This window comes from Gallus gallus, chromosome 19 (assembly GCF_016699485.2).
Source record: "Gallus gallus isolate bGalGal1 chromosome 19, bGalGal1.mat.broiler.GRCg7b, whole genome shotgun sequence".
Classification (NCBI taxonomy): domain Eukaryota; kingdom Metazoa; phylum Chordata; class Aves; order Galliformes; family Phasianidae; genus Gallus; species Gallus gallus.
Window position 1 is genome coordinate 6,414,142 of NC_052550.1, and position 27,878 is coordinate 6,442,019.

At 63.0% G+C, this 27,878-nt stretch overlaps 2 protein-coding genes across 2 annotated transcripts; both read right to left on the bottom strand.

Annotated features, from left to right (window-relative positions):
* Positions 1 to 646: 646 nt before the first annotated feature.
* On the bottom strand, positions 647 to 27,863 carry MYO18A (myosin XVIIIA). The gene is given in 43 exon segments (XM_046902697.1): positions 647 to 783; positions 1,535 to 2,716; positions 3,490 to 3,615; positions 4,691 to 4,735; positions 5,431 to 5,570; positions 5,652 to 5,837; positions 6,557 to 6,694; positions 6,804 to 6,887; positions 6,961 to 7,077; positions 7,222 to 7,335; positions 7,405 to 7,551; positions 7,622 to 7,726; positions 8,435 to 8,545; positions 8,813 to 9,013; positions 9,096 to 9,219; positions 9,860 to 10,014; positions 10,098 to 10,225; positions 10,302 to 10,413; positions 10,488 to 10,607; positions 10,684 to 10,773; positions 11,570 to 11,713; positions 12,099 to 12,228; positions 12,452 to 12,528; positions 12,605 to 12,714; positions 13,123 to 13,363; positions 13,501 to 13,687; positions 13,779 to 13,938; positions 14,024 to 14,165; positions 14,910 to 14,996; positions 15,314 to 15,506; positions 15,586 to 15,676; positions 15,746 to 15,919; positions 16,341 to 16,352; positions 17,027 to 17,171; positions 17,300 to 17,363; positions 17,439 to 17,539; positions 18,006 to 18,148; positions 18,249 to 18,459; positions 18,559 to 18,735; positions 18,811 to 18,920; positions 18,987 to 19,074; positions 25,540 to 26,583; positions 27,082 to 27,863. Coding segments are annotated over 42 exon segments (7,410 nt in total). The 5' UTR covers positions 27,244 to 27,863; the 3' UTR covers positions 647 to 783; positions 1,535 to 1,542.
* Positions 20,587 to 23,101, bottom strand: LOC121107272 (basic salivary proline-rich protein 2-like). Its single transcript, XM_040650440.2, has 4 exons — positions 22,950 to 23,101; positions 22,276 to 22,343; positions 21,838 to 21,894; positions 20,587 to 21,378 (listed from the first exon to the last, which is right to left on the bottom strand). Exons 2-4 carry the CDS (start codon positions 22,312 to 22,314, stop codon positions 20,728 to 20,730), a joined length of 747 nt encoding a protein of 248 aa, XP_040506374.1. The 5' UTR covers positions 22,315 to 22,343; positions 22,950 to 23,101; the 3' UTR covers positions 20,587 to 20,727.
* Positions 27,864 to 27,878: the final 15 nt, after the last annotated feature.

A 27,878-nucleotide genomic window follows, 5' to 3' on the forward strand; every position in this document is an offset into this window, starting at 1 on the left:
GCCAGCACCTGGCAGCAACCAGAGCCCCCCTGTGGGAATGGGGATGGCACCCGGCTCATCCCTCCGTGCACCCCATGTCCTCGCTGGGGTTCTGCACACCACAAAGAACCCACCCCCAAAACCAATCCCCCCCCCACCCCAAAACGGGGCACGCAGAGCAGGCGTCACCAGCCAGAAATGACGTTTCTTTATTTTCGGATGGAAAGGAGGGGGGGAGGAAGGGCTGCACAGCTGCAGTGCAAAACAACCGGTGGGGTGGGGGGCAATGGAGGAGGCAACAGCCCATAGAGGGGACCCCGTCCCCACGTCCCCTTTGCGGCTGTGGGGCGGCTGGCCCCGAGGCCCGGCCGGAGACGTCTTTGGCTCAACTAAATGGGGATGAGGAGCATGGAGGAGGGTGTCCGGGAGGGGAAGGGGGGGTGTTTTAACTTATAAAATAAGGAGACAGCAGGCACTGAGGAGGAACCGATGGAGCCGCCGAGGACAGATGGGGTGGGAGGGGTGGGCTGCCCCCCCCTGCACGAGGGACGGGGATGGCAGTGTGTCCCTCCCCCTCTCTTCACCGTGCAAAAAAGAAATAGTGGCTGCCCGGGGGGGGTCCCGAGGAGCCCAGTGTGTCGGGGCCGTGGGAGGGGCGGTGGGGGCTACGCAGGGGTCTCAGCGGCGCGGCTCTCCGTCTCGCCGTCGCTGGTGGGGCTGCGGGAGGAGCGCTCCGTGCTCTCTGTGGCATCCAGCTCCTCGTCCCATCGGTCGTAGGAGAAGGGTTTCCGGCAGCTCGGGGGGCTGTGGGGAGAAAGAAGGGTTAGGTGCTGATCCGCCGTCCTGACGCATCGAGGCTCTGTTGTCTCCTTGGGCTGTTTGTGAGAAATGGGGCCACGGCCCTCCTGTTGGGCTGAGGGAGCAGCACTGAGTGGTGGCAGCCCCAGAAAATATCGGGTTTGGGCTCAAATGGGCCCAGATTGGCCACGGCTGCACCCACCGTCGTGGATGGCGATGTGTCCCAGCCCTGAGCCAGGGCCCAGCAATGTGACAGCCCGGCCAGGGCTTGGGATGGTGATCCAACAGCATTCCCAAGGGATTTTTCCTCCTCCTCCAGCCCTTTTCCTACAGAAGCCATAGGAAGTGACCAAACCCACTCACCACTTACTGCCAGGATGCCAGCGGGCTGATTGCAGCCCCATTCCCATACAGACGGGGCGCAGGACACACCCCTGGATAACCACTCTGACGACCATCCGACCCCATTGACTCACCCACATCACCCCACATCCACACCCCGCAGTGGGTGCTGTTAGTACCACGTGCTCCTCCCGGAGCCGCAGCCCCCATCTGCCCACCCCAGATTTCCATCAGAGATCCATGCAGCCACTCCGGGACGGGATTAGCACTTCCTGGAGTCCAACCCCACGGCACGAGGACGGAGCAGCGTTCCCACCACCGTGCGGCCGCAGCAGGGATGCTCGGAGCGGTGTCCGGGTACGGTTAGGGTTAGTGGCACACACGGGGTCATGCTGCAGGCACACACCGCTCCCACCTCCTGCCTCAGTCGCTCTCGGGCCGGTACAGGTACTTCATCATCAGGCTGTCCACCTGCTTCTTGCGCCGCTTCTCCTCCTTCCTGGCCCGGTCGGGGCGCACCGGCTCCTCTCCCCCCGCCGCCCGCGGGCCCTTCTTCACACTGGAGGTGCTCCGGTAGGAGACGGTGGAACCGGAGGAGGAATCGGAGGAGGAATCGGAGCCCGACTCGGAGGACGACTTTTTCTTCTTCTTTTTGGACTTCTTTTTGGATTTCTTGGATTTCTTCTTGGCGCTTTTCTTCTTGCGCTCCTCCTCTTCCTCCGAGGAGGAGGACGACGACTCCGAGGAAGAGCTGCTGCGGCGCCGGCCGGAGCGCCGGGATGGACGCGACACCTCGAGGGCAGACGCGGAGCGACGGAGGCTGCCGGGGCGGTCGGCTGCACCCAGCGGGGCTGCGCTGCGCACGCTGCGCACGCTGCGCCCGTCGTCCCCGGAATCGGGGCTGGAGAGGCCCCCGGCCCGCGGTGAGCGGTAGCTCAGCACCTCCTGGATGGCAGCCTCCAGGTCGGGGTCGAGGTAGGAGCGGTGCCCCACCGGGCGGGCGTCCCCGGGGGGACCGTCCTCGGAGGCGGCGCTGCGGGGCCGCGGGGGCACAGAGAAGCTGCGGCCCAGAGGGGGCTGCCCGCGGGATGCGTCATCCGCCTCATCCAGGAGGCTGCGGGCGAGCGAAAGCCGCGAATCGGGGCGACCGTCGGCACCGCTGCGCCGGCTCCGCAGGCTGCCGGGGCTGGAGAGGGCGAAGCTCAGCACCGAGCATCCCTCGTCCCCTTCGTCTCCATCCTCCGGCGCGCGCCACGAGGCCGACGAGGCTCTGCTCACCGGCGCGGAGGCGACGGAGCCCTTCTCCCCATCGCCGGCTGACAGCGACCAGCGCTTGCCCAGCCCCTGCCGAGCGCGGCCGCTGGCGTCGGCGAAGGCGCGGGCGATGACGGCCGCCCGGTCCTCGTGCTCCGTGCCCCGCGCCCGGCGGGCAGCGCGCTCCGGGGAGGCCGCCCGCTCGCTCAGAGCGCTGAACAGCGTCTGCTCGTCCCCGCGGCCGCCTATGGAGTCCTTCAGGCTCGGCCGCTTCCTATAGCTCAGGCTGCTCAACACCGACACCGGGCGCTCTTCGCCCTCGGGGACATCCGCGGGGGCCGACCTGGGTGGGGGGCACGGCGCACACCGGGGTGGGGGGGAGAGAAAGGAGTGAGTGCGGGGGAACGCGCCGGAACGTGACGGAATTATTGGCGTCAGCGAAAAACAGCTCCATGCAAACGAGGGTATTGTTCCACCCCGTCACTTCGATTCGCCTTTAAAGTGCCGCGTTCAATTTAGCTCACTGTCAGCTACCTGCAGCCGCCGCGTTTGATTCCCGACTTCAGAAAACTGGAATTATCTCCAATAACAAAATGTTTTACATCTGCACCGCTGAATAAATTAAACCAATTAAGAGAAAACAGCTCAGATCTTTCCCCCTGCTCGGTAGAAGGCGGGAGAGCCCCCCGGGATGCCTGAATCCCTGCCAGGAAATTGGGTTTGGATGAAAGCAATCTGCGCTCATCAGGAGGGAGCTCTCCCCGATGGCTGTGGGACACGAGTGGGGCCATGTGGTCCCCAGGAGGGCTACGGCACCGGGATGGCGAAGCGGGGATGGAGGTGTGATGGAGGGATGTGTGACGGAGGGATGTGGTAGAGACGCCAACGGGAAAGGATGGAGACCATCACTGCTACCCACTTGCGGAGGCTGCACACAGAGCTAGGATGCTGGGGGGATCAGGGGCACCCCCAAGTGTGTGTGGAGCTGAGGACGTGCCAGCACTTGGGTAAGTGCCCCCAGCGGAGACTAAGCTGCTCACCAGATTCACCCTTCCCCTGACACCACGCGCAATGCCCAGCCCTCGCCATGCTGCCAGCGCCCAGACCTGCACCCACCTGCTGCTGCCCTTCAGGCTGCCATCATCTGAGAGCGCTTTGGAAGAGCCTTTGTTCTTGGACAGCCACGACTTCACCCCGTCCACACGGTCCTCCAGCTCCGAGTCCACATCTGAGTCACCGTCGCTGGTGGAAGAAAGACAGTGATGAGCACCAGGGATGTGGTGCAGGGCTGTGTGACGCCGTGCCACCCCTCCCCAACCCTCTGCCCCACTCCATCTCAGGGCACCGCATGCTCTGTGACCCCGCAGCCCCAAAACGACCCCCAGAAGGGCGCAGGGCCACTGGGCTCAGCGCAGCCCTGGCTGTGCACAACCACATAGCCAGAAAATCAACCACGAGGCAGAGAACCACGCGGGGCACGGCTCCAGAAACACGGGGGATGCCGAGCTCACAGAGAGGAAATAAGTGGGTTCATTTTATAGGCTGCCGTCAAGTGCAGAATTACCGCGAGGAAGAGCTATGTTGATGTCTCTGGGTAAACAGGAGTTTAGCAGGCAGAACAGAAACGACTCCGGCACGGCGGGCGCACGGACAGATTTACGGCCCCACCATGACGGAGAGCCCCTGATTTATGGGCAGACATAAAAAAAGCCCTATCTGCCTTAAAACATCTAATTTATAACGGCCGCTGGTAACCATATTGATCGCCTTTAGCGCGAAGGTGCCGTCTGCATTGCAAAATCCATTTCTCCACGTTGAGAGCATCCCGGTGTAAATCTCTGCTAATACCCGACCGCGCGCTGCTCTCATTAGGGAGATGGCGGTGCCTATCAGAAATCGAAGCATCGCGTCCCCCCCTGACCCCGCCGGGCTCCCACATCCCAAACGGCCGCTGCTGGGGATGGGTTGGGTAACGTCAGCCTGAAGGGCCACTCCGTCTGCATGGCCGGAGGCTCAGCTCATGCTGGGATGGGCTGTTAACTGTCCCTATATATGAATCCTCCTTGTTACATTCAAAGCAATGAGCCGCGTTCCACCAGGCGCATCTCCCTCCCCTGCAATATATCCAGGCTTTAAAAATAAATGCAATAAAATAACCTCCCCTCCCCCAAAAAACCCACACCCAGAAAGCCCCATAAAACAAACTCCGGGGTGCTGTTAGCTCATGCGGAACTGGGCCAGCGGCATGCAGGGGCCCCGGCCCCGGGGGGGTGAGCAGGGTTAGGGGATGGGGGAGAAGGAAAGAGGAGGTCCTCACAGTTTACTCTTTCTTTTCTGATACTTTGCCACCATGTCCTGCAAACTGGGAGGGGGGTGGGTGGGGAGAAACATAACAGAATGAAATCAAATGAAATTAAAATTAAAAAATAAAATAAAATAAAGGAAACCAAGTTGGGCAGGGCGATGAATGGGGAACAAATCAAAGGGGATGAGATGGGATGAGACGGGAAGGGGGAAGGTTTGGCTGCTCTGAGTCCATCTGCAGGGCTGGGCTGGTTTCCAGCGCCCCGAGACCCCACACTGCCCCTGACCCCGGGGTCCCTCAGATGTCCTCAGGATCTGTGGCCGGGGATGTGCCAGCAGGTGAAGCTGCACCAGGCTGCGGGTGGAGGGAGGGGCGGGCAGGTGGGTGGGTGCACAATGCACAGGTGGGTGGACGTATGGGTGCAAGGATGGATGGATGATGGACGGATGGATGGGTGGGTGCAAGGATGGATGCATGAATGCGTGAATGGACGGACTGATGGATCGATGGGTGCAAGGATGGATGGATGGATGCATGGATGGGTGGATGCATGGGTACAATGATGAACAGATAGGTACAATGAATAGATAGATGGATGGATGGATGGGTGCAGTGGGTGCACAGATGGATGGACAGCATCCTGCCAGGACTGGGCAGAACCAAGGGCCCCCCTGGTGTTTCAGAAGTGGCGAGGAGAAGCAGTGAGCCCAGGTGACATGCCCCATGCAGGAGCCAGCTCCGGGCACACTCACCTGTTGATGAGGTCCTCGTTGCTGTCACTCTCCATCTCATCCTCGATGGCAGCCTGCAGGTCCCCGATGCGCTTGAAGGCCAGTTTCAGGTCCGACTGCAGGCTCTGGTTGGCGGCTTCCAGGCTCTCCAGGTCCATCTCCTGTGGGGACAGAGTGGGGTGAGCCTGGGCTGTGGGGAAGGGGAATCCCAGTTTGTGGGAGCTCAGCGGCGATGCCCTCACCAGCTCGTGCTTCTTGCGGCTGGCCTCTGCCTCCTTCTTGGCCAGCTCTCCCATCTCTTCCTTGACATCACGGAGCTGCCGCTGCAGCCTCTTGTTCTGCTCCTTCTCCCTGTTCTCGGCAGCTGCTCGCTGGTCCCGCTCCTCCGTCAGCTTCTCCATGTTCTCCTTCAGCCGCGTGGCCAGGCTCTGCGGAGCAGCGAGCGGCCTCCTGTGCTCCATCCATCCGTGCACACACGCATCCATCCATGCATTCACTCAACCACCCATCCAGAGCTCTGCCCTCCTGCGTACCCCCCCACCTGGCAGAAACACCCACCCACTGTGGTCCTCACACCAGGACGGATCCCAGCCCCATGAATTTACATGAGGGGATAGGAAAGAGGTGTGTGTGTGGGGGGGGTTGGGGGGGGGATGAGAAACCACCCCCCTGGGGCCAGGGAAGGGGTAGAACAATTGCAGGAGCTTTGGTGAATTGGAAAAATAGATTTAACTTTGTGTGAAGTAATTACAGCATGTAATGTAGGGAAAAAATAGCTTCCATTCTCCGCCAGCCGCCGAGCCAGCCGCTGCATATTTATGGCCCCGGCAGGGAGAGCGGGGAGGGAAATAACAGCTAGGAAAATATTAAGAGGAGAGCTAAGCTGCTCAGTTCCCCCGGCAGAGAGCTGCAAAGGCAGAATATAAAGCAGGCTGCGTTTAGCGGGGTTGGGAGAGTCTATAATTTCACTAAGTCAATGCGGGGAAATAGCAGCACTTTGCCAGGCTGGGTGGTGGATTACGGTTATCAGCGCCCACGGGAGCGGCACTGTGCGGCGTGGGGGGCCCAGAGATGGTGGTGGTCACAGCACTGTGACACCTCCGTGGGGAGTGGGGGGGGGTCTGTAAGGGAGATGACAGCACCTCACCTCCAGGCGCTTGACTTGCGTCCGCTCGAACTCCAGCCTGGTCTCCAGCTCGCGGATCTTGGCCTCCTGCCTGCTCACCAGCGACTTGTCCACCATGGACTGCTCCAGGAACTCCAGCTGGCTCTGCAGCCCTTGCAGCTGTGGGTAGGCAGCCTCAGCACCAGCATCCTGCCTTCTCCGCCCTGCCCCGCTCTGGGGACAGCCCCCAGGATGCTGGGGGATTCATAGGGTTTTTAGGTGCTCCCACCTTCTCCTGCAGCTCCTGCTTCTCCTTGCTGACCTCCTCCAGCTGTGCCTGGAGGTCGTTCATCTGTGCCAGGTCACGGGATGCCTGCGAGACAAGCTGGGCTGTTAGCGGGGCAGGCAGGGGGGTGGCGTTAAGGGGTGTGGGTGTCTATCCTCACCTGGGCCACTGCTGCTTTGTGCTTCTTCATCAGCTCATTCATGTCCTCCTGGTCCTCCTCCAGGCGGCTCTGCACCTCATTCTTCTCCCGCTGCAGCCGGCTCAGCTGTTCCTCCAGCTGGGGGGAAAGAACATCTCCCACTGCACCTCTGCACCCCACCCTCTCCCCAGCTGAGCCTCCCGGGATGGGAGCACAACATGGGAAGGGGTCTCCCCATGGGCACATCCCCCTCTGATTAGGAAAAGCCCCAAAATGCCCTACCGCTGCTTTGGCTTTGGAGAGGTCATCAATCTGCAGGTGGAGGTCTTCGATCTCCACCTCCATGGACTTGCGGGCTTTGACAGCGGCTGCGCAGGTGAACTCGGACTCCTCGAGCTGCAGGAGCACAGCTCAGCACCCGGCCAGGGGGCAATGGGACACCCCCAGCCCCTTGGGGCCACGCACCTGGTTCTTGAGCTGGGCGATCTCCCTCTTGCTGGGCGCGTTGTTCTTCAGGTGGTCCAGCATGATCTGTGCATCGGCCAGCAGTGCTTTCGTCCTCTTTAGGTCACGGCGGAGGCGCTTCTCCGTCTCAAAGTCCCTCTGGTTGGCCTGCAGCAGAGGGTCCGTGCCATGCTCTGTGCCACAGCAACCCTCCCCCGCAGGGTGCCCTGTGCCCTACCTGGTCACTGACTGCAGACAGTTTGCTCTCCAGCTCCCGCTTTTCTCTCAGCACCTTCTGCTTGTCTTCATACTCCTCCTCCAGCTGCATCTCCATCTGCTTCAGCTGTGGCAAGAACCATCAAGTCATAGAATCACAGAATCACAGAAACCACAGAATTGTAGAACCGTAGAGCCATAAAATCATAGAATCTAGAACCATAAAATCACAGAGCAGTTGGTTTGGAAGGGATCTCAGAGCCAATCCAGCCCCAACCCTCTGCTGTGGGCGGATTGCTACCCATGGGATTGGCCAGTGCCCCATCGTGGCCTTGGGCACCTCCAGGGTTGGGGCACCCGTGGGTCTGGGCAGTGCATGTGCGGCAGCCTCACCAACATCTGAGTAAAGAAGGTTCTCCCAGCATCCAATCTAAATCTTCCCTCTTTTATAGAAATCACAGAATCATTATGGCTCGAAAAGATCACAAAGATCATCGCGTCGAACCGCTGATCCATCATCACCACGCCCACTACAGCAGGACACAGCTCATGTCCAGCCTGATGTGACCCTGGGTGAGCCCGGCTGGAGCCATGGCGCCGGCATGCTGTGTGTGTGCCACCACGTGCCCCAGGGACGCTGATGACCTGCCGGGCCAGACGCAGTGACTCCCATTTGTGCAATGTGCACGCGATGCCCAGGACCAGTCAGACCTGCCGGGCTGCTGGAGCTGGGCAGCGGGCGTGTGGGCTCCGAGCGCTGCGTGACCACGGCCCAGGCAGCTCCTAGGATGTATCCTGACCCCCACGGTGCAGCAGGGCCACGGGCAAGGCCTACCTTCTTCTGGCACGACTGCCGGATCTCCTCCACCTCCTCGTCGCGGCTCTCCACCTCCTTGGCGTGGGTCTGCCGCAGCCGCTCCATCTCCATTTCAAGCCGCAGCTTGGCCTGAAAAAGGGGGGTCCATCAGAGCCCGGTGGATGTGGGGACGCGGGGACACCGCAGCCTGCTGCCCCGCTCACCCAGAGAACCCCCTGCTGCTCTGGGTCTGCCCGCGCCACTCGCCCTGCCGCAACGTGCCGTGCCATGGCACCAGGGGTTCTGGGAACCAGGCCTGATGGCGCGGTGAGGGCGGCCGCCTCCGCGGGCCCATCCCCAGTAATGAGAGCTCTGTGCGAAACCACCCCGCCCAGAAACCCTCCCCGCCCGCCCTACCTGCTCCAGCATCTGGATGGTGCCGGCCTGCTCATCCAGCTCCTCCTCCTGGTCCTTCGCCTTGGCCTCCAGGTCACGCAGCTGCTTCTTCACCTTGGCAAGAGATGCCTCGTCCTTGGATTCCTGGCAGGAGATGTCCTGCAGCTCTGCCTCCAGCGCCTCCGCCCGCTGCGTCAGCCCGGCGATGTCTGCATCTTTGTCCTGCATCGGGATGGGGACGTGGCGGTGAGACAGCGCTGTGTGCCACGGCGAGCGGAGCGGTGCCGGATGGGGAACCGCTCACCTCCAGCAGCTGCTTGAGGCCGAACACCTCAGCCACCAGCACGTCCTTCTCACGGCTCAGCTTCTCCCGCTGCAGCCTCTCCCTCTGCGTCTCCTCGTGTGCCTGCGACAGCTCTCCATCAAACCTACATGGCGACAGCACGGCACGCTCAGGGACCCCCATCTCCAGCATCCCCCTCCGGCATCAGCTCCCCATCCCATCCCCGTGCAGCCACCAGGGCGTGCGCCCACAGCTCAGCCTCTCCCAGGATGGGATCAGAGGGGTTTGCTGGGAAATCGCTGCCTCCAGGGCCTGGAAAATCGCCCCGGCTCGGTGACCTGCCCGACGCATCCCGGCGGCTAATCCTCATTTTTCTTTGCGCCGGGTAATAAACAGCTGCATTAGCACAGACTCCAATCCGCAGAAATTGAAATTAATTAGATTGGATTCTCTCGCTGTATTTGTGTGCACGATCATTACCATAATGAGATGAAAGCGTCCCCGCTGCTTAATAACATTAGCAAACTTTGGGGCTGGGAGAGGGGATGGGAAGAGAGCGGAGCCGCGCGGCACGGCACGAGGGTCCCCCAGCACGGGTAAGGGGCGCCCCCACCCCGAGCACCCCCCATGCCCAAAGCAGGGCAAAGGCAGCGCTCCCTGTGCGAAGCACCTCAGCCAAGCGGGAGCTGGTGGGGTGCCCAAACCCCAGCTAAAATGGTAAAAGCACTCTCCGAGAGGCTCTGAGAGCGATGTCACCACACCACCACTGCGCCACGCAGCCCCACCTGCGCTGCTTCTTCTCCAGGTCGTGGTTGCGGCCCTGCTGGCCCTCCAGGTGCAGCTTGGTGTCCTGCAGCTCGGCTGCCAGCCGCTGGCACTTCTTCTTCAGCTGCTGCAGCGCCCGCTGGCTCTCCTCACCGTCCGCCTGCAGGTCTGCCAGCTGTGGGCAGGGTGGGCGGGGGGTCAGCGCTGCAGGGTGGCCATGGGGGCACGGTGGGGACCGCAGTGCGGAGCGGCACTCACCCTGCGCTCCAGCTGCCTCTTGCCCTGCTGCTCCACCTCCAGCTTGTCCTCCAGCTCCTGCTGCAGCCGCTTCTTGGTGAAGTCGATCTCCCGCACCGCCCGCTCGTATTTCAGCCGCCACTCGCCGCCTGCACGGGGAAACGGGGGCTGAGCGGGGCGACGCTGCACGGGGCACCCCACGCTGTGCCCATGGTGGGACGCTACCTGAGTCATCGTCGTCCAGCTCCCCATTGAGCTCGGCCGCACGGATGAGCCGAGCCTCCATCACCTCCATCTCCATGGACTCCATCTGCTTCTTCAGAGCATCGTACTTGGCCTGGGGAGGGGACACAGTGAGCCCCACAGGGACGAGGGGCGGCGGCGGGGGCGGGTGGGAGCACGGTTGGATACCTGCAGGTCCTTCATCTCCTTCTCGGCGCGCAGCCTCTCGGCCGTCTCGGCGTCCAGCAGCTGCGAGGCCGACTCGCCCGTGTTGCGTTCGTCCGTCAGCTCCGATGTCAGCTCTGTGATCTGGGGACAGCAGGGATGTGGCAGTGGCAGGGGGGGCACGGCCCCGCGCTGCGCCCATCCCAGGGCTGGGACCTACCCTGCTCTCCAGGCGGTCGCTGTTGAGCCGCAGCTCATTGCGCTCCTTCTCCACTTTCTCAAGTTTGCTCTTCAGCTGCTGGATCTCTTCCTGCAACAGAGCGGAGAGGGAGGGGATGGGGCTGGCAGCGCCCCCGGCCCCCCCGGCACGGGGCGGGCAGCGTGGGGGCTCCCCCTGCCAAGGGTTGGGCAGGGACTTTCCCAGCACGACTCCAACCCCATAAATGGTACCGAAACTCCTGGCAGCCTCCAGAGGAGAGGGGTCTGTGAGCCCCCCCAGAAGAAGGGATGAGAGCAGGAGGGGACCCTGCAGCCTTCAGCTCAGACACCATCTCAGTGGGTCAGGGTGAAAGCTGAGCCAGGCGGTGGCTCTGTGCCAGGTGGGGGCACAGTGTCTGGTTCCCCCCTGTGCACGCCTCTTGGCGCGTGGTTTCATTTCCATTCTCCACGCCTTGTAATTGGGCTCTTGCAACAGCCGGCTCTTGGGATGCTAATGACATGCTGATTCGCAAATTAGGGAGCAATTCGAGCCCGGTGCTGGGGGGCACGGGGTGCCCTGCATCTCACCCAGGTGGGGTCCTGTATCCACTACAGTGTCCTTCATTCGCCATGGGGTCCTACAGCTACCGTGGGGTCCTGTAACCACCACGGGGTCCTGCATCTACCATGGGATCTTGCACCCCACCCACTACAGGTTCCTACATTCACCATGGGGTGGTCCTACATCCACCATGGGGTCACGCATCCACCATGGGGTCCTGCATCTCACCCACTGTAGGGTCCTGCATCCAACACACGGTCCCATATCCCACCTTACTGCAGGGCTCTGCCCACCAACCCTCCCCCAAACCCACCCTGCCCCATCCCCGCGGCACGGCGATACCCACGTCCTTGCCACGGATCTGCTCCTCGGTGAGCTGCACCTCGATGAGGGGCCTCACGGTGGTGAAGAGCTTCCACCAGGGCCAGTCCTTCACCCCTTTGTTCTTCTTGATGTTCTTCTGCACGCAGCGGATGGCCAAATCCTGGATCTGCAGTGGGGCACGGCGTCAGCTCTGGGGCAGCACTGGCCGACTGGGATGTGTGGGTGCTCAGCACCCCGGCACACTCCCCTTCATTATCAAGCAGGCTAATTGCCCCTGGCTTATCTGTCCAACTGCCTCCAGCACCGAGGTGCTGCAGCGATGCCTATTTTACGCAGTCTTTAATTATAAAGTGGGAGCTGGCACCGCTGCTCCATCCCGGCACCGTGGGGCAGCACCAAGCCCACAGCCCCACAGCTGGCCCCACAACTCCCCACAGCTCGGTGGAGGCGGGAGGGGGAGGCGCTGGGCCAGGCGGCAGCAGAAAGGCTGCACTGCCCATTTTAGGCGAAATTGTGAGCAGAGGAGCGGGGAGGGGAGAAGCACTACGAACCTTCCTCTTCTTGAAGTGCTGCCGTGCCAGGAAGCCCCTGCACGCCGCCTGGAACAGGGTGATGTTCCTGCTGGTCTGCGTGTCCCGCTGCTCCTCCAGCCTGGCCAGTGAGCCAGCACGGAAAAAACACCTGGAGGGGGGAGCGCAGTGAGATGCCAGCATCCCTCCCGTGTCACAACAACGGGAACAGGGTGCTCTCCCTTTGTGCCCAGCCCCGTGGCCCTCATCCCAGCGTGGGTGGCCCCGCGTGGGGCTTTTGTTCCCCAAGGAATGGCGTAGGGGGAGCACACAGTGCTGCCCTTGTGCCATGTGCCCGCCTCTGCCCCGTCCATAGAGAGCAAGGATGCCCCTGCAGGGCTCATACCCGGCTCAGACCCATGTGATAGCTGCTCTTCTCCAGGTCCAGCGACTCCAGGAGTTCCTCGACTGCCTGTGGGGAAGGAGAAGCATCAGCGTGTGGGACATGGGGTGCGGGATGCAGGATGTGGGGGTGCAAGGCTGCGTACCCGCTTCTCATCCACCACGATGTAGTTGCGGCCATGCTTCTTGGTGAGGTGTGGGGCCAGCACGTCAAAGCGCCGCCGGAACTCGGCAAACACCATATGGTCAGGATAGCCTGGAGTGGGGAGAGCAGGGCCATGGGGCAGCTATGGGGCAGCTACGGGGCAGCCGGGACACCTGGGGGATGGTCAGGCACAGCCCCGTGCCCTTTCCTTTGTTTGTTCCTTGCAAGGAACGAGGCTTTCCTTGGCCGCGCTGAACAATTTTGGCCAAGATCTGGGGAGAAAGCAGCCTCGGGGGAGAGCAGAGACACGTGTGTCACCCACAGCCTGGGAGAGCTGCCAGCAGCCGGGCAGCCCCAGTGCAGACACCCAAGTAAGGCCATGCGTGTCCCCAGTGTGACAACAGCTGGGGGGAGGACACTGGCAGCAGCGCTGCTCAGAGCGCAGCATGTGCCAAAGGGGATCCCCAGGGGGCCCCAAGGAGCACGCACGGGAATCTGACCCACCGGGGGGGCTCTCACCTTGGCGGTACATGCGGAGGGCGTCGAGCAGGCGGGAGCCACGGAGCTGTGCGCGCAGCAGGGGCACATCCAGCTGCATCAGCCCCGCGGGCTCGCAGTGCTCGGCCGGCAGCTCCAGCTCACTGCCGCTCACCCGGCGGCACGGCAGCCCCCGGGGGTCCCCACCGCTCCCCGCCGCTTTGGGTAGGAAGCAGTGCACAAAGTGCAGCTTGGATTTCTTGATGCTGTCGATGAGGGCGTCCTACGAGGACAGGAAAGCAGTGACACGGGACGGCACCGTTGGGGTCTCACACCCGTGCCGTTGAGGGTACCCAAAGCAGGGCGACAGGATGCACAAAGCGTGGTGGTGGGATCCCCAGCCCGGCATCCCCTGCTCACCACTTGCAGCTTGACTTGGATGCACAGCGATTTCTTCTTGACTGCGGCCACCCCGGTGGTGAAGGTTTTTCGCATGCTGGTGGCCCGGCGCAGGGCCAGCTGTGAGCCCCCCTCCAGCCCTGCCACCGAGCCCGACAGCACCAGCGCCGAGCTGCCGCGCCCCGCAAACAGGCTGCTGATGATCTTCCTGGGGGGCACAAAGGGACCGTCACCCCCAAAAACGCCTCCTTCCCAAACCGCCCCCTGCTCCGTTCCCCCAAACTGGGGACCCCACTCACTTCTGTGACTCCTGCAGCAGCATGGAGGCATTCTGGGTGGCCGGGTTGTGCTTGACGTGGTTGAGCCAGCCCGTGGCATCGTAGTGCACCCAGTTGGTGCCCGAGCTGTGGCCCAAGAAGAAGTGCCGGGGTTTGTCGCTGGGCAGCAGCGGGTCATGCCCTGTAGGGACACAAGGCACTGTTGGGCACAGGGACCACAGGTGGCTTGGTCAACACATCCAGGTGGTGCTGGTCCCCATCCCAACCTTTCTTGCCCCCCTCCTGGGGGCCATAGTAGGCCAAGAGCCGCTCCAGCAAGGTGTCCTCGCTGCCGCCTGGCTGCAAGGCCTCCTCCTCCAGCAGCCACAGCAGCCCCCGCGCCTCGTCAGTGCGCGCCAGCGAGCGGACCTGTGGGTGACACTGCACTTACACCAGCACCTGGATGCCAGAAGGGATGGGGGAGAGTGGGGGGGAAACCTGGGCTGCATGCAACACAGGCAGCAAAGCAACTCTGCACCATGTGAGGCAACCCCTGCTTAGTGTGCACCCAGTGAAGAAAGGCAATAGGCAATGCAACAACCTTGTTGGCGGGCAAAATAACGCACTCAGGTAAGTCAAAAGCCAGTGTGGGGCCAGCACCATCAGCCCTGCTTGGCCTCTTCAGCCCCACCCAGCACTGGAGCACCCTAGGGACTGGTGCACCCCAGGGAGCAAAGCACCCCAGGGATTAAAGCAGAGCACCCCAAGGACCCATGCACCTTGGGAACTGGAGCACACCAGGGATTAAAGCACTCTGGGGACTGGAGCACCCCAAGGACTGGTGTGCCCCAGGGATCAGAGCATCCCAGGTATTGAAGCATGGGGGGACCAGAGTACCCAAAGGATGGAGGTACTCTTGGGACCGGAGCACCCCGAGGACCACCAGAGACCCCTGCCATCCTCTCCGCAGCACTGTCCTGCTGCACACATGCAGCCTAACTCTCATTGCCAAGCCTTCAGGAAAGCATCTGATAGCACCTTTCCTTCCTCTCGCTAGCACTAATGCCTCCAGCCCCTCATCCACGCTATGGGAGCAGGTCTGGGGGATGGAGATGGTCACAGGAAAGCTGGGACCCAGCTGGGATGGTGGCTGTGAGAAATATGGGTGCTTACCAGTGCCTGGTGGGAGGGCTGGTCTACAGCAGCTACAGAGCCCCAGGAAGCGGGCTCTGTGTCAGCCAGGGCGAGCTCTATGTTTTCCTAGAGAAGATGGACAGAGGAGCAGTTAAAGCCTGTGTGACTGCAGACCAGCACGAGGGATGCTTGGGTCTCAGTTCAATTGGATCAAGGCTGAGGGGGTTCCCAGGGCTCCCACTACCCTGCTACACTGCACTGTGGGAGCCCCTATGGAAAACCCCATGGTGCAGAGAGAGAGTGTCAGAGCTGGGTTTGAGTCGGTCTGGAGTGATCTCTGGTTAGTCAGTGTGGGAAGTACGGGGGATCACAGAGACTTGACAATGCTGGAGCAGAGAGAAAAGGAGAGGAGGGGGTTCGGGTGGCCGGGGGGTCCCTGCTACCTCCTTGTAGCGCTCCAGCTCCTGGGCGAAGGTGCGCTGGTGGAAGAGGAGCTGCAGGCGCTCCTGGGCATAGTTGTGGCACAGCTCCTCAAAGGTGGCCCCTCGGCTCTGCCCCGCCACCTCGGGGTTCTGCGCCCCGGGGGTGTCCACCACCGTCACCGAGCACACCGAGTGCTGGCTTGACTTGAGCGCCCTGCAGGGGACAGCGGGGTGGACGTGTGACTGGATGAGTGCTGCCAGACCCCCAGACCCTTCAAAACCCCACTCTATACCTATTAAGCAGGGAGATGAGCAGGGTGAAGAGCTCCGAGTACAAGCCTGCAGCCATGCCCTCCAGGCACTCCAGCGCCGTCAGCTTGGGACCTGCAGGAGGGGACCGCTGTGCCCTGAGCATCCCTGGCCATATGCCCCCCAGGGTCGCCTGCACCCTACCTGTGCCATCACCCATGCCTGGCTCCTCGGGGCCCTGTCGGAAGGAGGTGGAACGCTGCAGGCTGCCCTTGGGCTGGTGCTTGAAGATGGAGGAGGAGAGCTCCTCCAGGCTGCAGCCCAGCAGGTAAGCAGCTTTCTGAGCCCACTCGTGTCGTGCAAACTGCTTCCTGCCAGCTAAAGGGGAGAAAGAGGAGCTCAGCGCTGGTTGTCCCACATGTGGGGCTCTGTTGCTATACTCTAAATGGTCACAGGGTTCCTCGTGGTGGGTTGGGGTCAGGGGTGGCATGTGAAAGCCATTCCAGAGGTGGCACTTTGGGGCTCAATTAGAGGAGATGGGGATAAGGAGCAGAGTCACACTGGGGTCACCGGGGCAGCCCTCTCCATTGCTGCCACCCACAGAGCCCTGAGATGGCACAGGGCTCTGAGCCACCCTGGTGTGGTGACATGGCCCTGCTCAGCCACTGCGATGTGGCAGGACAGACAGACGGGCACACGGATGGAGGGAGGTAGGAGAAGGTTAATGGTGACACGACAGAGGGAAGGCAGTGGCACAGGGGATGGGGAAGGTGGAGGCACACGGAGAACAGGACATTACCTTCATCGGCGTCTGCATTGCAAAAGGGCAGCATGCACCATGCAAACAGAGACAGGGGTTAGAAACAGCAGCACGGCACGGCACAGCACGGGCACGCAGCATAGGGATGCCCAAACCCGTGCCAACCTCCAAACCAGGATGTGGGGATACTCCTCCTAACCAGGTTTTGGAGCGCTCCCCACAAGCAGCACGTAGGGATGCTGCTCATAACTGGGATTTCAGGATGCCCCCAACCCCATGCAGAGGCTTCCACACCACCCGTGCATCCTCTCAGCAGTGCTGCAGTGAGGTCCTGCTGCCCTCTAGTGCCTCAAAACACCCTGAGGACAGCACAGTGTCCCTCAAACCCCTCCAAAACACAGCGTGAATGGAGCTCTCCCCAAATTCCCTTCTCATCTTTCTCCCCCTGAGCTGCAAAATCCCTCAGTCCAAACTCTCCTGTGAGCCTGCAAGTAACAAGGGAAGCTTTCAGCACCTCTGGGGTGACACAAGACCCACTGAGGAGAAGAAGAGCAGCCACAGAGGGACCCTAAACCCCCTGAGCCCACCTGAGCCAAATTTCCTGCCCTTAGTGCAGGAGAGGAGAGCTGTCAGGGCAAGCCCAGGTGCTAAGAAGATTGGGCTGGAACACCCAGCAGACCCCAGCTCAGCTAATTAACGCGTCCCAGCCCCAAGCACTTAGTTACCTTTGGTGGCTCCGGCAGCCCCCAGGTGGTAGATGGCCCCTAGGACCAGCCAGAAGGCTTTCTGCTCATCGCTGGAGATGCCCATCACCTTCATGGCAGCCTGCAGCTTGTTGAACTGCTGGGTGGCTTTCTGTTTCTCCTCTGGCTGCAAGGAGAAAAGAGAGCCATTGGCACACAGTGCTATCCCTCTGCCCAGGTGGACAGGGCCACCCCATCTCTCCCCATGTCCCCCACCCCACTGCAGCCCCCACCCAGACCCACAGCACACAGGACCTTGGCGAGGGGCACGATGCCGAAGACGTTGTTCTCTGCCAAGTGGTTGAAGTGCAGCTCAGTCCTGTCAGAAGAAAACCCCCGGGTTGGTCCCCGTGGAGATAGAAGCCCCCTGAGCCCCCATCAGGGCCGCACTCACCGCAGGGCGCTGTCGGAGCAGGCCAGCAGGTAGTAGAAAACATTGAAGGTGGCCTCATTGGCTGGGCGCCGGGCAACGCGCAGCTTCTCCAGCAGCAGTGTCTGGGAGACGGGGGGAGGATTGAGAACCATCCCTGGGAAACACATTCCCACCAAGACCCCCAGCCCCAGCCTGGTCCTTGCTGTCAGCCCTGGGTCCCCGTGATGGCACAGAGGTCTCTGTGTCCTCTGCCAGAAGACACCGCTTAATACAAAGATATGAGTGAGCCACGAGCATCCCTCCTGGTGCCGCTGGGTGTGCTCGGCAGGTGCCTGTTACCACTGGAGCTGCCATTTTAAGGGCTGCTGCTTTCACACCAGGAGACAGACCCCCTGATATCAGCGCAATCCAGCCAGCAAAGGGAGCCATCTGTGTTCCGCTCTCCATTTGCCTGTGCGCATCGGGACGCAAAGACGTGAGCACAGTGTGGCTGCAACCACAGCGAGGCTGTGGGTCTGCGGAGATCGTGGAGAAAACCCCTGTGGGACGAAGCCGCCCTGGTGCCCTGGGGGCTGTGCAGCCCCTCACCTGTATGGAGGCAGATGCCACCTGCCCAGCCTGGTCGAAATCCAGGGAGATGATCTGGGAGAAGCGCGTGGCATTGCCGTTCATGCTGGTGCTGCTATTGCCAAAAGCCTCCAGGACGGTGTAGAGCGCCTGCCACTTCTCCGCTGCGGGAACACAAGCGGGGTGGTGCGGTGCGCGGGGCCGGCGGCGTGAGAAAGCGAGAGAGCAGCGCGCCGTGAGCGCAAAGCATGCACGGGGACTCACCGGAGAACACCTTGCCGGTGCTGCCGGCGATGGTGGCGAGGTACTGGACGAGGTGCTGGCAGTTGGTGGTCTTGCCGCTGCCGCTGGCGCCCAGCAGCACCACCGCCTGGTCCTGGCGGCCCATCAGCATGCTGCGGTAGGCGGCCTGCGCCACGGCGTAGATGTGCGGGGACGTGTCCTCCCGGCGGCACCCCTTGAACATGTGCATCACCTGCGGGGATGGCACTCAGCACCCCGACCCCAAACAGCGGCGGCTCAGCAAGGTGACATGTCCCCATTCCGCCCCTCCCCCCCCTCATCCCAGCGTCACCTTCTCGGAGTACATGGAGGGGGAGCTCAGCGGGTTGATGACCACCATGGCGGGGCCGGCGTAGGTGTGGATGAGGTTGCTGCCGTAGCGCTGCCGCAGCGTGTGCAGGACGCTGGACTCGTTGAGGTAGAGGAGGCTGGCGAGGTCCTCCGCGCGCTCACAGGACGGAGGGTTCGCCTGGCAGCGAGGAGGGGGTCAGGCGGGGAACTGGGGTCCCCACTGCCCCACAGTCCCCCCACCCCACAGCCCTACTTTCTCCACGTCGTCCTCCTCCACCTCCAGGACAGCTCCGTCGTGGTCCAGCTTCACCTTCACCTTACCCTCGGGCAGGGCGCTGGGCTCCTCTGGCCGCAGCTGGCTGCCTGCGGGGGCACAGGGTTCAGCAAGGTCCCCAAAGCCCCCCATGCTCCAGCCAGCCCCGTGCTCACCCAAGGAGAAGCCGTCCTTGTGCACCAGCCACACCTTGTCGGTCTCATACCAAGCCTCCTCGGCAGCGATTTGCTCCTCTGTCTTGGCCTGAGGGACAGACGGACAAAGGGGCTGGAGGGAGTCCCAAACCCACCTGACACCCCACTGCCCCACAGATCCCCTGGGTGGGATTGGAGCCCCAGGTCCCTGCCACGGACGGGACAGACACGAAGCCACAGTGACCTCAGGGTGCATTCATCACAGTCACCCCTGTTCCCAAACTGCAGCCCCATGCTGGTATGCAGGGACATATGGTGTACCATGGGACATGACATGCTGCAGGGACACAGGACACGGCACACTGGTGGCCATCCCACAGGTGTGGGAAAGGCCAGGCTGACACTTTGGGGACATCGCTGCTACCTGTTAGCAGGGCGAGCCCCAAAGACAAACCTGAGCTGCAGCAGGGCTGGGGCCGACGGGGGCTGAGGAAGCATCGTCTGCTTGTCCCTATTGGGGCCGACAGATGGGGAGTGAGGGTAAGAAGGGGCACGCTCTGCCCCGCTGCCAGCATGGGGGAACCGAACGGAGCCTGGTGGCACAGCACAGCCACTCCAAAGCCCCCGGGCACGGGGCCAGCGCTCAGCCACAGCGGTGCTGGGGACACATGGAGCTGGGGGTGCACAGTGGCCATGAGGCTGCTGAGCGGGTGTGGGCAGGCGCACTGCTGGGGACGGTGCTGCATGCTGGGACATGCAGGAAAGCAGGATGCCTTCCTGGCCCCTCCGTGGTGGGAAAAGCCTTACGCTCCAGCACGAGGCGCGGGCGCAGATGCCAGCCCAGTGGCACACGGAAGACAGCGGGAGGGCGGCGGGGGCAGAGAGCTGCTGAGGACGGGGGTACGGTACCTGGCCAGGGGCCGGGGCGGCGGGGTCCAGCTGGCAGCAGCGAGAGAGGAGGAGAGAAAGAAGAGAGGGGTGAGAGGCAGAGAGCAGAGCCAGCACAGCCGCGCAACGCACGCAGGGATGGTGACGCAGCACGGTGGCTCCCAGGGCCACGTGCACCGCTCGGGGCGGCCATTGCCAAACCTGCTGCCTGCAGCCGGCAGCACCCAGCGTGGCACCGTGGGACCGGTGGTCAAATCTGGGGGTGCGAAAGCCCCGTGCGAGCGCACGCCGAGGATGGGATAACATTCCCGTCCTTACCCCTAACCCTAAGCCCATCCCACACAGCGCAGGGCTGCACTTGAGCATCGAACCCCTCCACCCGAATTACAGAAGCAGAGAAGATCCTCTCCAGCCGGCGCTGGGCCTCCTCCGATGGGCTCAGCCGGGGCGCGGGGCCGGGCGCAGCCTGGAGGCAGAGCACCGTTAGCAGCAGGCAGCCGCCCTGCAGCCCTTGCTGGTGGCACAGAGGACATCACCAGCACGTGCTCAGCCCTACAGCCCACCGGGACCAACACCGCCCCGACAGTGGGACACCCACAGCACCCAGCACCGCCCCGGGCAGCCCTGCAGGGCATGTGGCACTGCAAACCCTGCTCCCACGCACCTGCTGGGGGGGTCCCGGGGCGGTTTTTGCTGGGGTCGGTCGCTTCTCGCCAGGCTGCTGCTTCTTCTCGGTGTGAACGCGACGGGGAGATAAGGGCAGTGTGACGGGGTGCACCCCAAATAACGTCCCCACGTGTCACCGCACACCCCGCATGCCCCAAAACCACTGCACGCCATGCGGGTGAGCTCACACCATGCTCTGCCACACAGGTTAGGGCACCCATGCTGTATGCACACGCGCTACCTTGTGCCTCTCCAGGGCGGTGGGTTTCGGGGCGGACGCCTTTGCAGGCTCCGCTTTCCCTCCCGAAGGCCGTGCTGGAGGCTCTGGTGTGGCTTTGGCACCCGGGGATGCAGCCGGCTTTGCATCGCCCGCAGCCGGCTCAGGGGACTTCTCCTCCCGCCTGTCCCCTGGCCGGACCCGCGCCCGGTGCTCTTTGGTTTTCCCCTTGGCCATGAGGGTCGTGAGCCCCGCTGAGATCTCATCTTTGGGCTCCGGCTTGGCGGGAGCAGACGGCTTGGCTGGGGGCGGCGGAGGGGGCGGCGCGGGGGGGACCGTCTCCTCCTTTCTGGGGGGTGGCATGGGCTCGGGGGGCTTCACCTCACCAGCATCATCGCCCGGCAGGACTTTACGCACCACCTTCCGCACCACCCGCACCACTCTGCGGCGGGACAGCCCCTGCCCGTCATCGCCCTGCGCATCGCCGCCCGCCCCGGGACCCTCGGGCCCATTGGTGGCCCCGTTCAGCACCGGCTCCGGGCTCTTCGTGCTCCCTGAGGGTGGGTCGGGGCTCTTCGGGGGGTCGGGCTTTGGGGATGTGGGCGCCGCATCCTTCGCGGCGTTTGGGCTTGGGCTCTCTGGCTGCAGCCACGAAGACAGCAGGGGGTTAGCGGGGGTTGGACGGAGCAGTGCCCACCAGAACAAGGGGTCAGCCCCCTCCCTGCCCACCCTACAGCTCCAAGGGGAGGGCACGATGCCGACCTCCCTGTCCCCACACCCAGGAGCCGGACAGCCCCTGAACTGCAAGTATGGGGCAAAAACTCATCGTGCTCAGCCCACTCTTTCTGCAGTGCACGGGGCAACCTGCAAGACATCCCCCTCTGACAGCTTTGGCAGCTGCTGCATGAACTCAGAGCAAGCACTAAACCTCTGTCCTGCCAGGCTCTGTGGGGCAGGGACCAGGGACCACCAACAAAAGCACCCACACCCCACATGCTGCCCCAGAGCAGCTGCAGGAGGGGGTGCTCAGAGGTGTGCCCCAGCCGAGGGTGAGCCCTAAGCCAGCACTGCGCCCCCTGCCCCACGCCCTGCAGCACTTACAGCCCCATCCTCCTTCACGGGTCTTTTCACAGCTAAGGCTTTGTCCTCGTCCTTAACCTGAGGGTCACAAAGGAGAGGGGCGCGTTTCAGCCCTCGAAGGGACACTGTGGGGACAGCACACAGTGCCTCGTCGTGGTGGTCTGGGGGAGGGGGGGGGCAAAGCCTCAGCACAGAAATCTGCAGGAATGGGGGGGAGGGCGAAAAGCACAGCCTGGTTACAGCAACCCCAAAGCAGGAGGGCTGCACTGCAGCCGGGAAGTGGGGCGACAGATAGAGCCCCTTCACAGCCCTGGTTGCGTTAGAAAGTGAGTTCGTGCTGGTGATGCGTTAGGGGTCGTGTTAGGGGGTGCCTCAGTGCTGGGGGAGTTCCGGCCCCAGGAGCGCTGCCATGGGTGCGGTGGGTGTTGGGGGGCAGTGTGGCGTGCGAGCAACACTTCCCTTCTGCTCCCAGAACGCAAAGCGGGACGAGAAGGCCATGGCGATGTCTCATGGAGCCGCGGCCCTGGCTGGGGGAGAGAGGTAGAAGTGAGCAGGATGGGGCTGGGGACCCCGAGCTGAGCTGGCCCTGTCCATAGGGAGTGCCTGGGGATGGGAACTCATTCTGCAAAAAAAGCCTCTTTGCTCACCCCCCAGCGCTGCACACGGTGCCCCCGCGCCGCAGCCCACGGCTGTAAGCAGATGCCAGGGTGAGCGCAGGGATATTTCTGCCCCGCGCACGCGCTCCGCACACCGGGGGTATTCTGAGCCCGACTCCATGCCAGCGGCCAGGCAGCCCCCACGGGGTCCCACCGCCCCCACACAGCACCGCACCGCACCACCCGGCGGGGCCGACCCGGCGCTGCCCACTGGGGCGCCGCAAAGAACTGCCCCAAAGCGTGGAGGAGCGCCCTGACCCATGTGGGATCGCAGCACCCTCCCCTCAGCACCTGGGCCCCCTCCCACCCTCCTGGGCGCAGCGCTCCGGGCACAGAGGCCCCCAAACCCTCTGCTCCCCCCACGCCCCCTCTCCAAGCGGCCCCGACAAAAGGGTCCCCTCCCAGAAGCGGCCCCCGCTGCTGCCTCCACCCCACTAAGGGAGCGCCCCCCCCACTGCCCCGAGCTCCCCACCTTACCGCGGGGGTACAGGGGGTGAGCGCGGCGCGAGGCGGTGGGTGAGGCTGGCGGCGGCACGGGGACAGCTGGGCTGATAGGGCCACCCTAAAAATAGCCAAGGAATGCGAGGGCCCCGGCGGCGCGCGCAGCAGGCGGAGGGCGCACGGAGGGGGGGGACGGGAGGGCAGCGGGGCCTCTCCCCCGCTGCTGGAGGAAGTGATGTGGGCCCTGAGGCTGCTCGGGAAGCGTCCAGCCCCCGTCCCACTGCCCGCCCCTACAGTGCTGTGTTGAGGATCCTCGTGGCACCGCACTGGGGTGGCCCTGAGGAGTAACGCTGGGGACGGAGAGCCCTGAGCCCTGCGGGGTGGCAAGGAGGGTTGTGCTCGTGCCAAACCAAGCTGCTGCGGCTGACCCCAGCACCACAGCACCAGTGAAAGTGCCCCAAACCAGGACAGGATGCACAATGGAGACGGCAAACACCAGGCATGGAACACCAGGGGTAGTTCCTGTTTACCCTTGACATCAGATGTGCCCTGAGCCAAAACCACTGCTGTAGGAGACAAGCAGGTTGGAGCCACTTGCGGGGTGAAAACCCCCATCCCATGGCTGCCCCAAGCCCTCTCCACACACCTCTCCTGGGTCATGCCTGGGATGGCGATAGGGGTGGCACAGCAGAACATGTCAGCAGTGACATTGCTGTCCTCGGCGGCCGTCACGGTGTTATCAGCCAAAAGGTCATGGCCGTGTCCTCCAACAGTGGGACTGGGCTCTGACCACAGGCACGTGGCTTTGCCTGGAAGTCAGTGCTGGTACCTGTGGGCTGCGTCTGCCTCCATAGGAACCCGCAGCCCGGCCACAATGCACCAACCCTACTGCCAAGGCATGGCACCAGCCCCCTCCCTGGGGTCCCTTGCGGATCCCTGCAGTGGGGACGGCACTGTTCCCGTAGCAAAGGCAGAATAAAGGGTAAATGAGGAGCTTTCCAGGGAGGACGCAAGGAAATAAGGAGGAAGCACTACTGGACGTGGGTGCCCACGGCGGGTGAGAGCATGTGGGGTGCGCCGGCACGGCCACGGATGCTTGTGGTCTGGCTGGATCGGGTGCGTTTCTGGAATATTTCTGCCCCACCAGAGCTGGACGGCGCATGCCTGCACCCTGCCTGAGGAATTTCACTGGTAAATAAATAAATAGGAGCCTGGAGCTGAGCCAGAGTGACTGCCCAGCACCCAGAGCATGGCTGGCACCCCATAGCACAATGGGGTCTGCCCAGAGCCCCCCCAGGCATCACGCCCAGTGCCTCCTGTTCCTGGTCCTCACCATGGGAGTGGGCAGTGGGACGAGGGTGGCTCCGTGGGGTCCCTTTGTGGAGGGGTTAAACCCCGGCACCTTCCCCACTCCAGCAGGGGAGGGGCTCCCGGAGCAACAGCCCAAAATATGTCTATAATTTCCTGTTTCAAAAAGGATCATTTTTATTTAAATTAGGACCAGAAACATTCCAGGGAGCTTAGCTGGGCCTGGGGGAGCACTGGGCCTCCCTGCGTGCACCAGCACCTTGCACGGCCTCACTGGGAGAGGGACACCCTGGCTGTGCCCATCCCAAGCCCTGGCACGGCGGGTGGCACCCGCAAAGTCGTGGTGTGTCCCCGGGGTCCTCACTGCAGGACGAGGGACCCCAGTGAGCTGCAGCCGCCAGGGAGGACACGGGACAGTGTGGACAAGGGGTGCCCATGCCCTGAGATGGAGGAAAGGGCTGGGAAACACGGGGCACTGCTGGGAGCCCACAGAGCACAGTGCTGGCTGCAGCCCAGAGCCCGCCCCGGCTGCGCGGCATATCCTGCAGATAAGCAGCCATCTGTGGTCAGCGCGCAGGACGGCTCCTTTCCAGGAACTGCTTCTGCCACGATTTATGCCTTAACCCCCTGCAGGCACCGACCCTGCAGCACCGGGCTCAGCTTGGTGCCTGCTAAATGGGAAGAGCTCTGCTGCCTGCAAACGCTCGCCATGCCAGCGCCCACTGCAAGGCCGTGTGCCACGCTTCTCCCTGCAGCCCACACTCCAAGGGCACAGCGCTTCCTCCTCCCCCGTCCCCGCCTGAGCACCACGCTCTCACTGCCACCGGCACATCGCCAGCCCCTACCCTCTGGCATCAACTGTGCACCCACACTGAGCTGGCGTGCTGCAGCAAAGGGTGCCCTACAGCTCCACACCACAGCCCACCGTGTGTGGGGTCCAGCTCTGTAGGGTCACAGCGTCCCAGGATGCCTAACGCCCAAAGCAAGGTCAACGGAGCCGGCAGCACACGGGGAAGATGTGGGTCACCCAGCCATTGAGTTTCTATTTATACAGCACCGACCGCGCACTCTGGGCTGTGCAAACCCTCTGCAGCTCCCTGTCCTGCACCGTCCCTGCGAGACCTGGGGTTACGGCACAGAGAGGCTCCCAGCACTCCCCTCCTTTCACCCAGTGGGGAGCAAATGGATTTTCCCCGTACTCCTCCACGGGAAGGGAGGTGAGAGCTGCAGAGGAAGGCAGAGGGAAGATCCGCAGCACCCACTGCTTCCCACGCCCTGTGCCAACCCAGACGCCTGCAGTGGGGACACCAGTACTCACATCCCACGCGGCACGGCGCGTCCCCTCGGCGCCCCGCAGCCAGCAGCGGCTCAGCTCGCTCAGCTCCAGGATGGGCTGCACCTTCAGCTGCACCGTCTCTCCGGATTGCCGGATCATCTCCACGATCTCATCCCGCGTTTTGTTCTCCACGTTCTTCCCGTTGATCTCCACCAAGCGATCGCCCGGCACCAATCCCAGTGCCAAATCCTTGGTGCCGGCGCCGGGTTCGGCGAAATGCACGACGCGGCGGTACACCTGGCCATCAGGTGCACAGTCCAGCATGGTGGTACGGCGCAGAGAGAAGCCAAAATCGCCGGTGTTGCGTCTCTGCAGCTCCAGCTGCCGCGGTGCCGGGGGCTGTGGGGGCACCAGGGCGGGCAGGCGCAGCTCCGCAGGGAACCTCTTGCTCACCAGATCTGGGGGTCTGGAGAGCGTGGAGGGGGCAGGAGGGGTGCGGGGATGCCCTTGGGGTGCGCCTTGCTTGGAGAGCTGAGCCTCCAGAGCGCGCACCTCCACCTGCGGGGAGGGGGCTGCTGAGTGCTCCGAGGGGGTGGAGGTCTCCGATGCGCTCTCGTCGCGGCTCTTCTGTGAGAAGGAGAAGCGCTTAACGATCATCTGTGAGTTCTGCTTGGCCAAGGAGCCAAACTTGGCTGCCCGCTGCAGCACCGAGCCCTTGAAGTTGGCGTCGTCCACCTTGAGGTCGTCGCTGGAGCTGGCCGTGCTCAGGTGGCCGGAGTCCAGGATGACGCTGCCCCGGTTGCTGTCGGAGTCGATGTCGGTGAGGTGCAGATCAGAGCCACTGGCCACCTTGATGGGGATGGGGTTGGAGATCTCCAGGCGTGCCTTGGAGTCCCTCTTGGATGCACGGTTGAGGTTGAAGAAGCCCCTCCGCATGCTCATCTCCTCCAGGCTCTTGAGCTCGGCCGCCGACATCCGCTCCTTCTTTTCCTTCTTTTCTTTCTTCTCCTTCCTGGCGCCATCCTTCTCTTTGTCTTTCTTCATCAGGTTGAACATGGTGCTGCTGCTTGTGGCACGGCCGCCTGCCTGTGGGACGATGCACAGACATGGTCAGACAGTGCATGGAAAACACTGACCCTAATGCACCCCCACGCTGCCACCCCATGCCCAGTGTGCCCCAAAACAAGCCCAGAGCCTGGGCATGACCCCATGCACCTCTAGGGCACAACCCCATGCACCTCCAGGCACGAGGCAGGAAGATTTCCCCAGATCTGACCACATTCACAGTGGGGACAGCGGGGAGAGAGTCCCAGCACATGGCCTTGACTGAGCACTCCCTAACAAGCAAGAACCTGTAAAACTGCATCACTCTGAAGCACTGAAAAATGCCCAATTTTAGCAGGGTGCTGCACATCCCATGACGCTGTGTGACCTCCAGGAACAGTCGCTCTTTCATTTGGGCATCTCATGCGGGGGGAGGGCCCCAACCCATGGCAAAGCCATGCTATGGCCTCCCCCCCATGCTCCCAGCATAGCCCTAGGGCACCCACAGGGTCCCCACCCTGCCACCCACCACCCACTGACCTCCCTTGTGCGTCGGGGCTGTGGGTAAACAACCCCAAACCCAACCAGCTGGGTGGGAAAGCAGCGAGGGATAGGCTGACAGCTATATATAAACAGGGCAGGAAGCCGCACCGCGCAGGAACTTAACCTCGGCACAAAGGACAACAGGAAAGCTCCCTGCATTGGAAGCGCCTGCGGTAGAGCTCTCCGAGGGCGGCAGGAAAGTGGTTAGTGCACTGGCAGCAGGGACTGTGGGCACCCAGTGAGCACGTGTGCCATGCCGTGCCATGCTGTGCCGTGCCATGCTGCGCTGTGCCATGCTGTGCTATGTGATGCTGGAAGAGCTGTGGCTCAGCTCCCGTGAAGCATCACCACCCCCTTGGCCACCTCCCTGCAGTGGAATGTGTCCCCCGTTGCACCCAGAAGGACACAGGGCACAAAGCCATGCAGGCCTGGGGACAGCAGGGGACAACACAAGCCTCACAGCCCCATCCCAGCATCTGCAGCAATGGACCGTGCAGCAAAGCTCCCCTGCACTTAGGACTAAGGGGTCACAGCGACAGCTCTGGGGTCTCGGTGCCGGCAGAGGGACACCCATGCACCCATCCCACGTCACCCACTTGCTTGGGTGTCCCCAAGCTGCACGGCTCTGCCGTGGCACCCCAGGCTCATCCAGGGCGGGCAGGGACTGCGGGGACTCTCTCCTGGTGCCGCTGGGTGGCACAGCGCAGGCAGGTGCCGCTGGGGGCCCAGGCGTCGCGCAGCTCTTTGTCCTCAGCGCTCCTCTCCCCCGCGCACACGCTGCCTGCCGGCCTTTG

What these genes read in the sequence shown, in the direction of transcription:
- LOC121107272 (XM_040650440.2), bottom strand. Translation starts at nt 22,314, where the DNA reads ATGGCCTTCTCGTCCCGCTTTGCGTTCTGGGAGCAGAAG. An exon ending in TTGCGTTCTGGGAGCAGAAG is followed by an intron (nt 21,895 to 22,275) that starts GGAAGTGTTGCT and finishes TGTGACCCTCAG; the next exon opens with GTTAAGGACGAGGACAAAGC. An exon ending in CCGTGAAGGAGGATGGGGCT is followed by an intron (nt 21,379 to 21,837) that starts GTAAGTGCTGCA and finishes TCGTGGCTGCAG; the next exon opens with CCAGAGAGCCCAAGCCCAAA.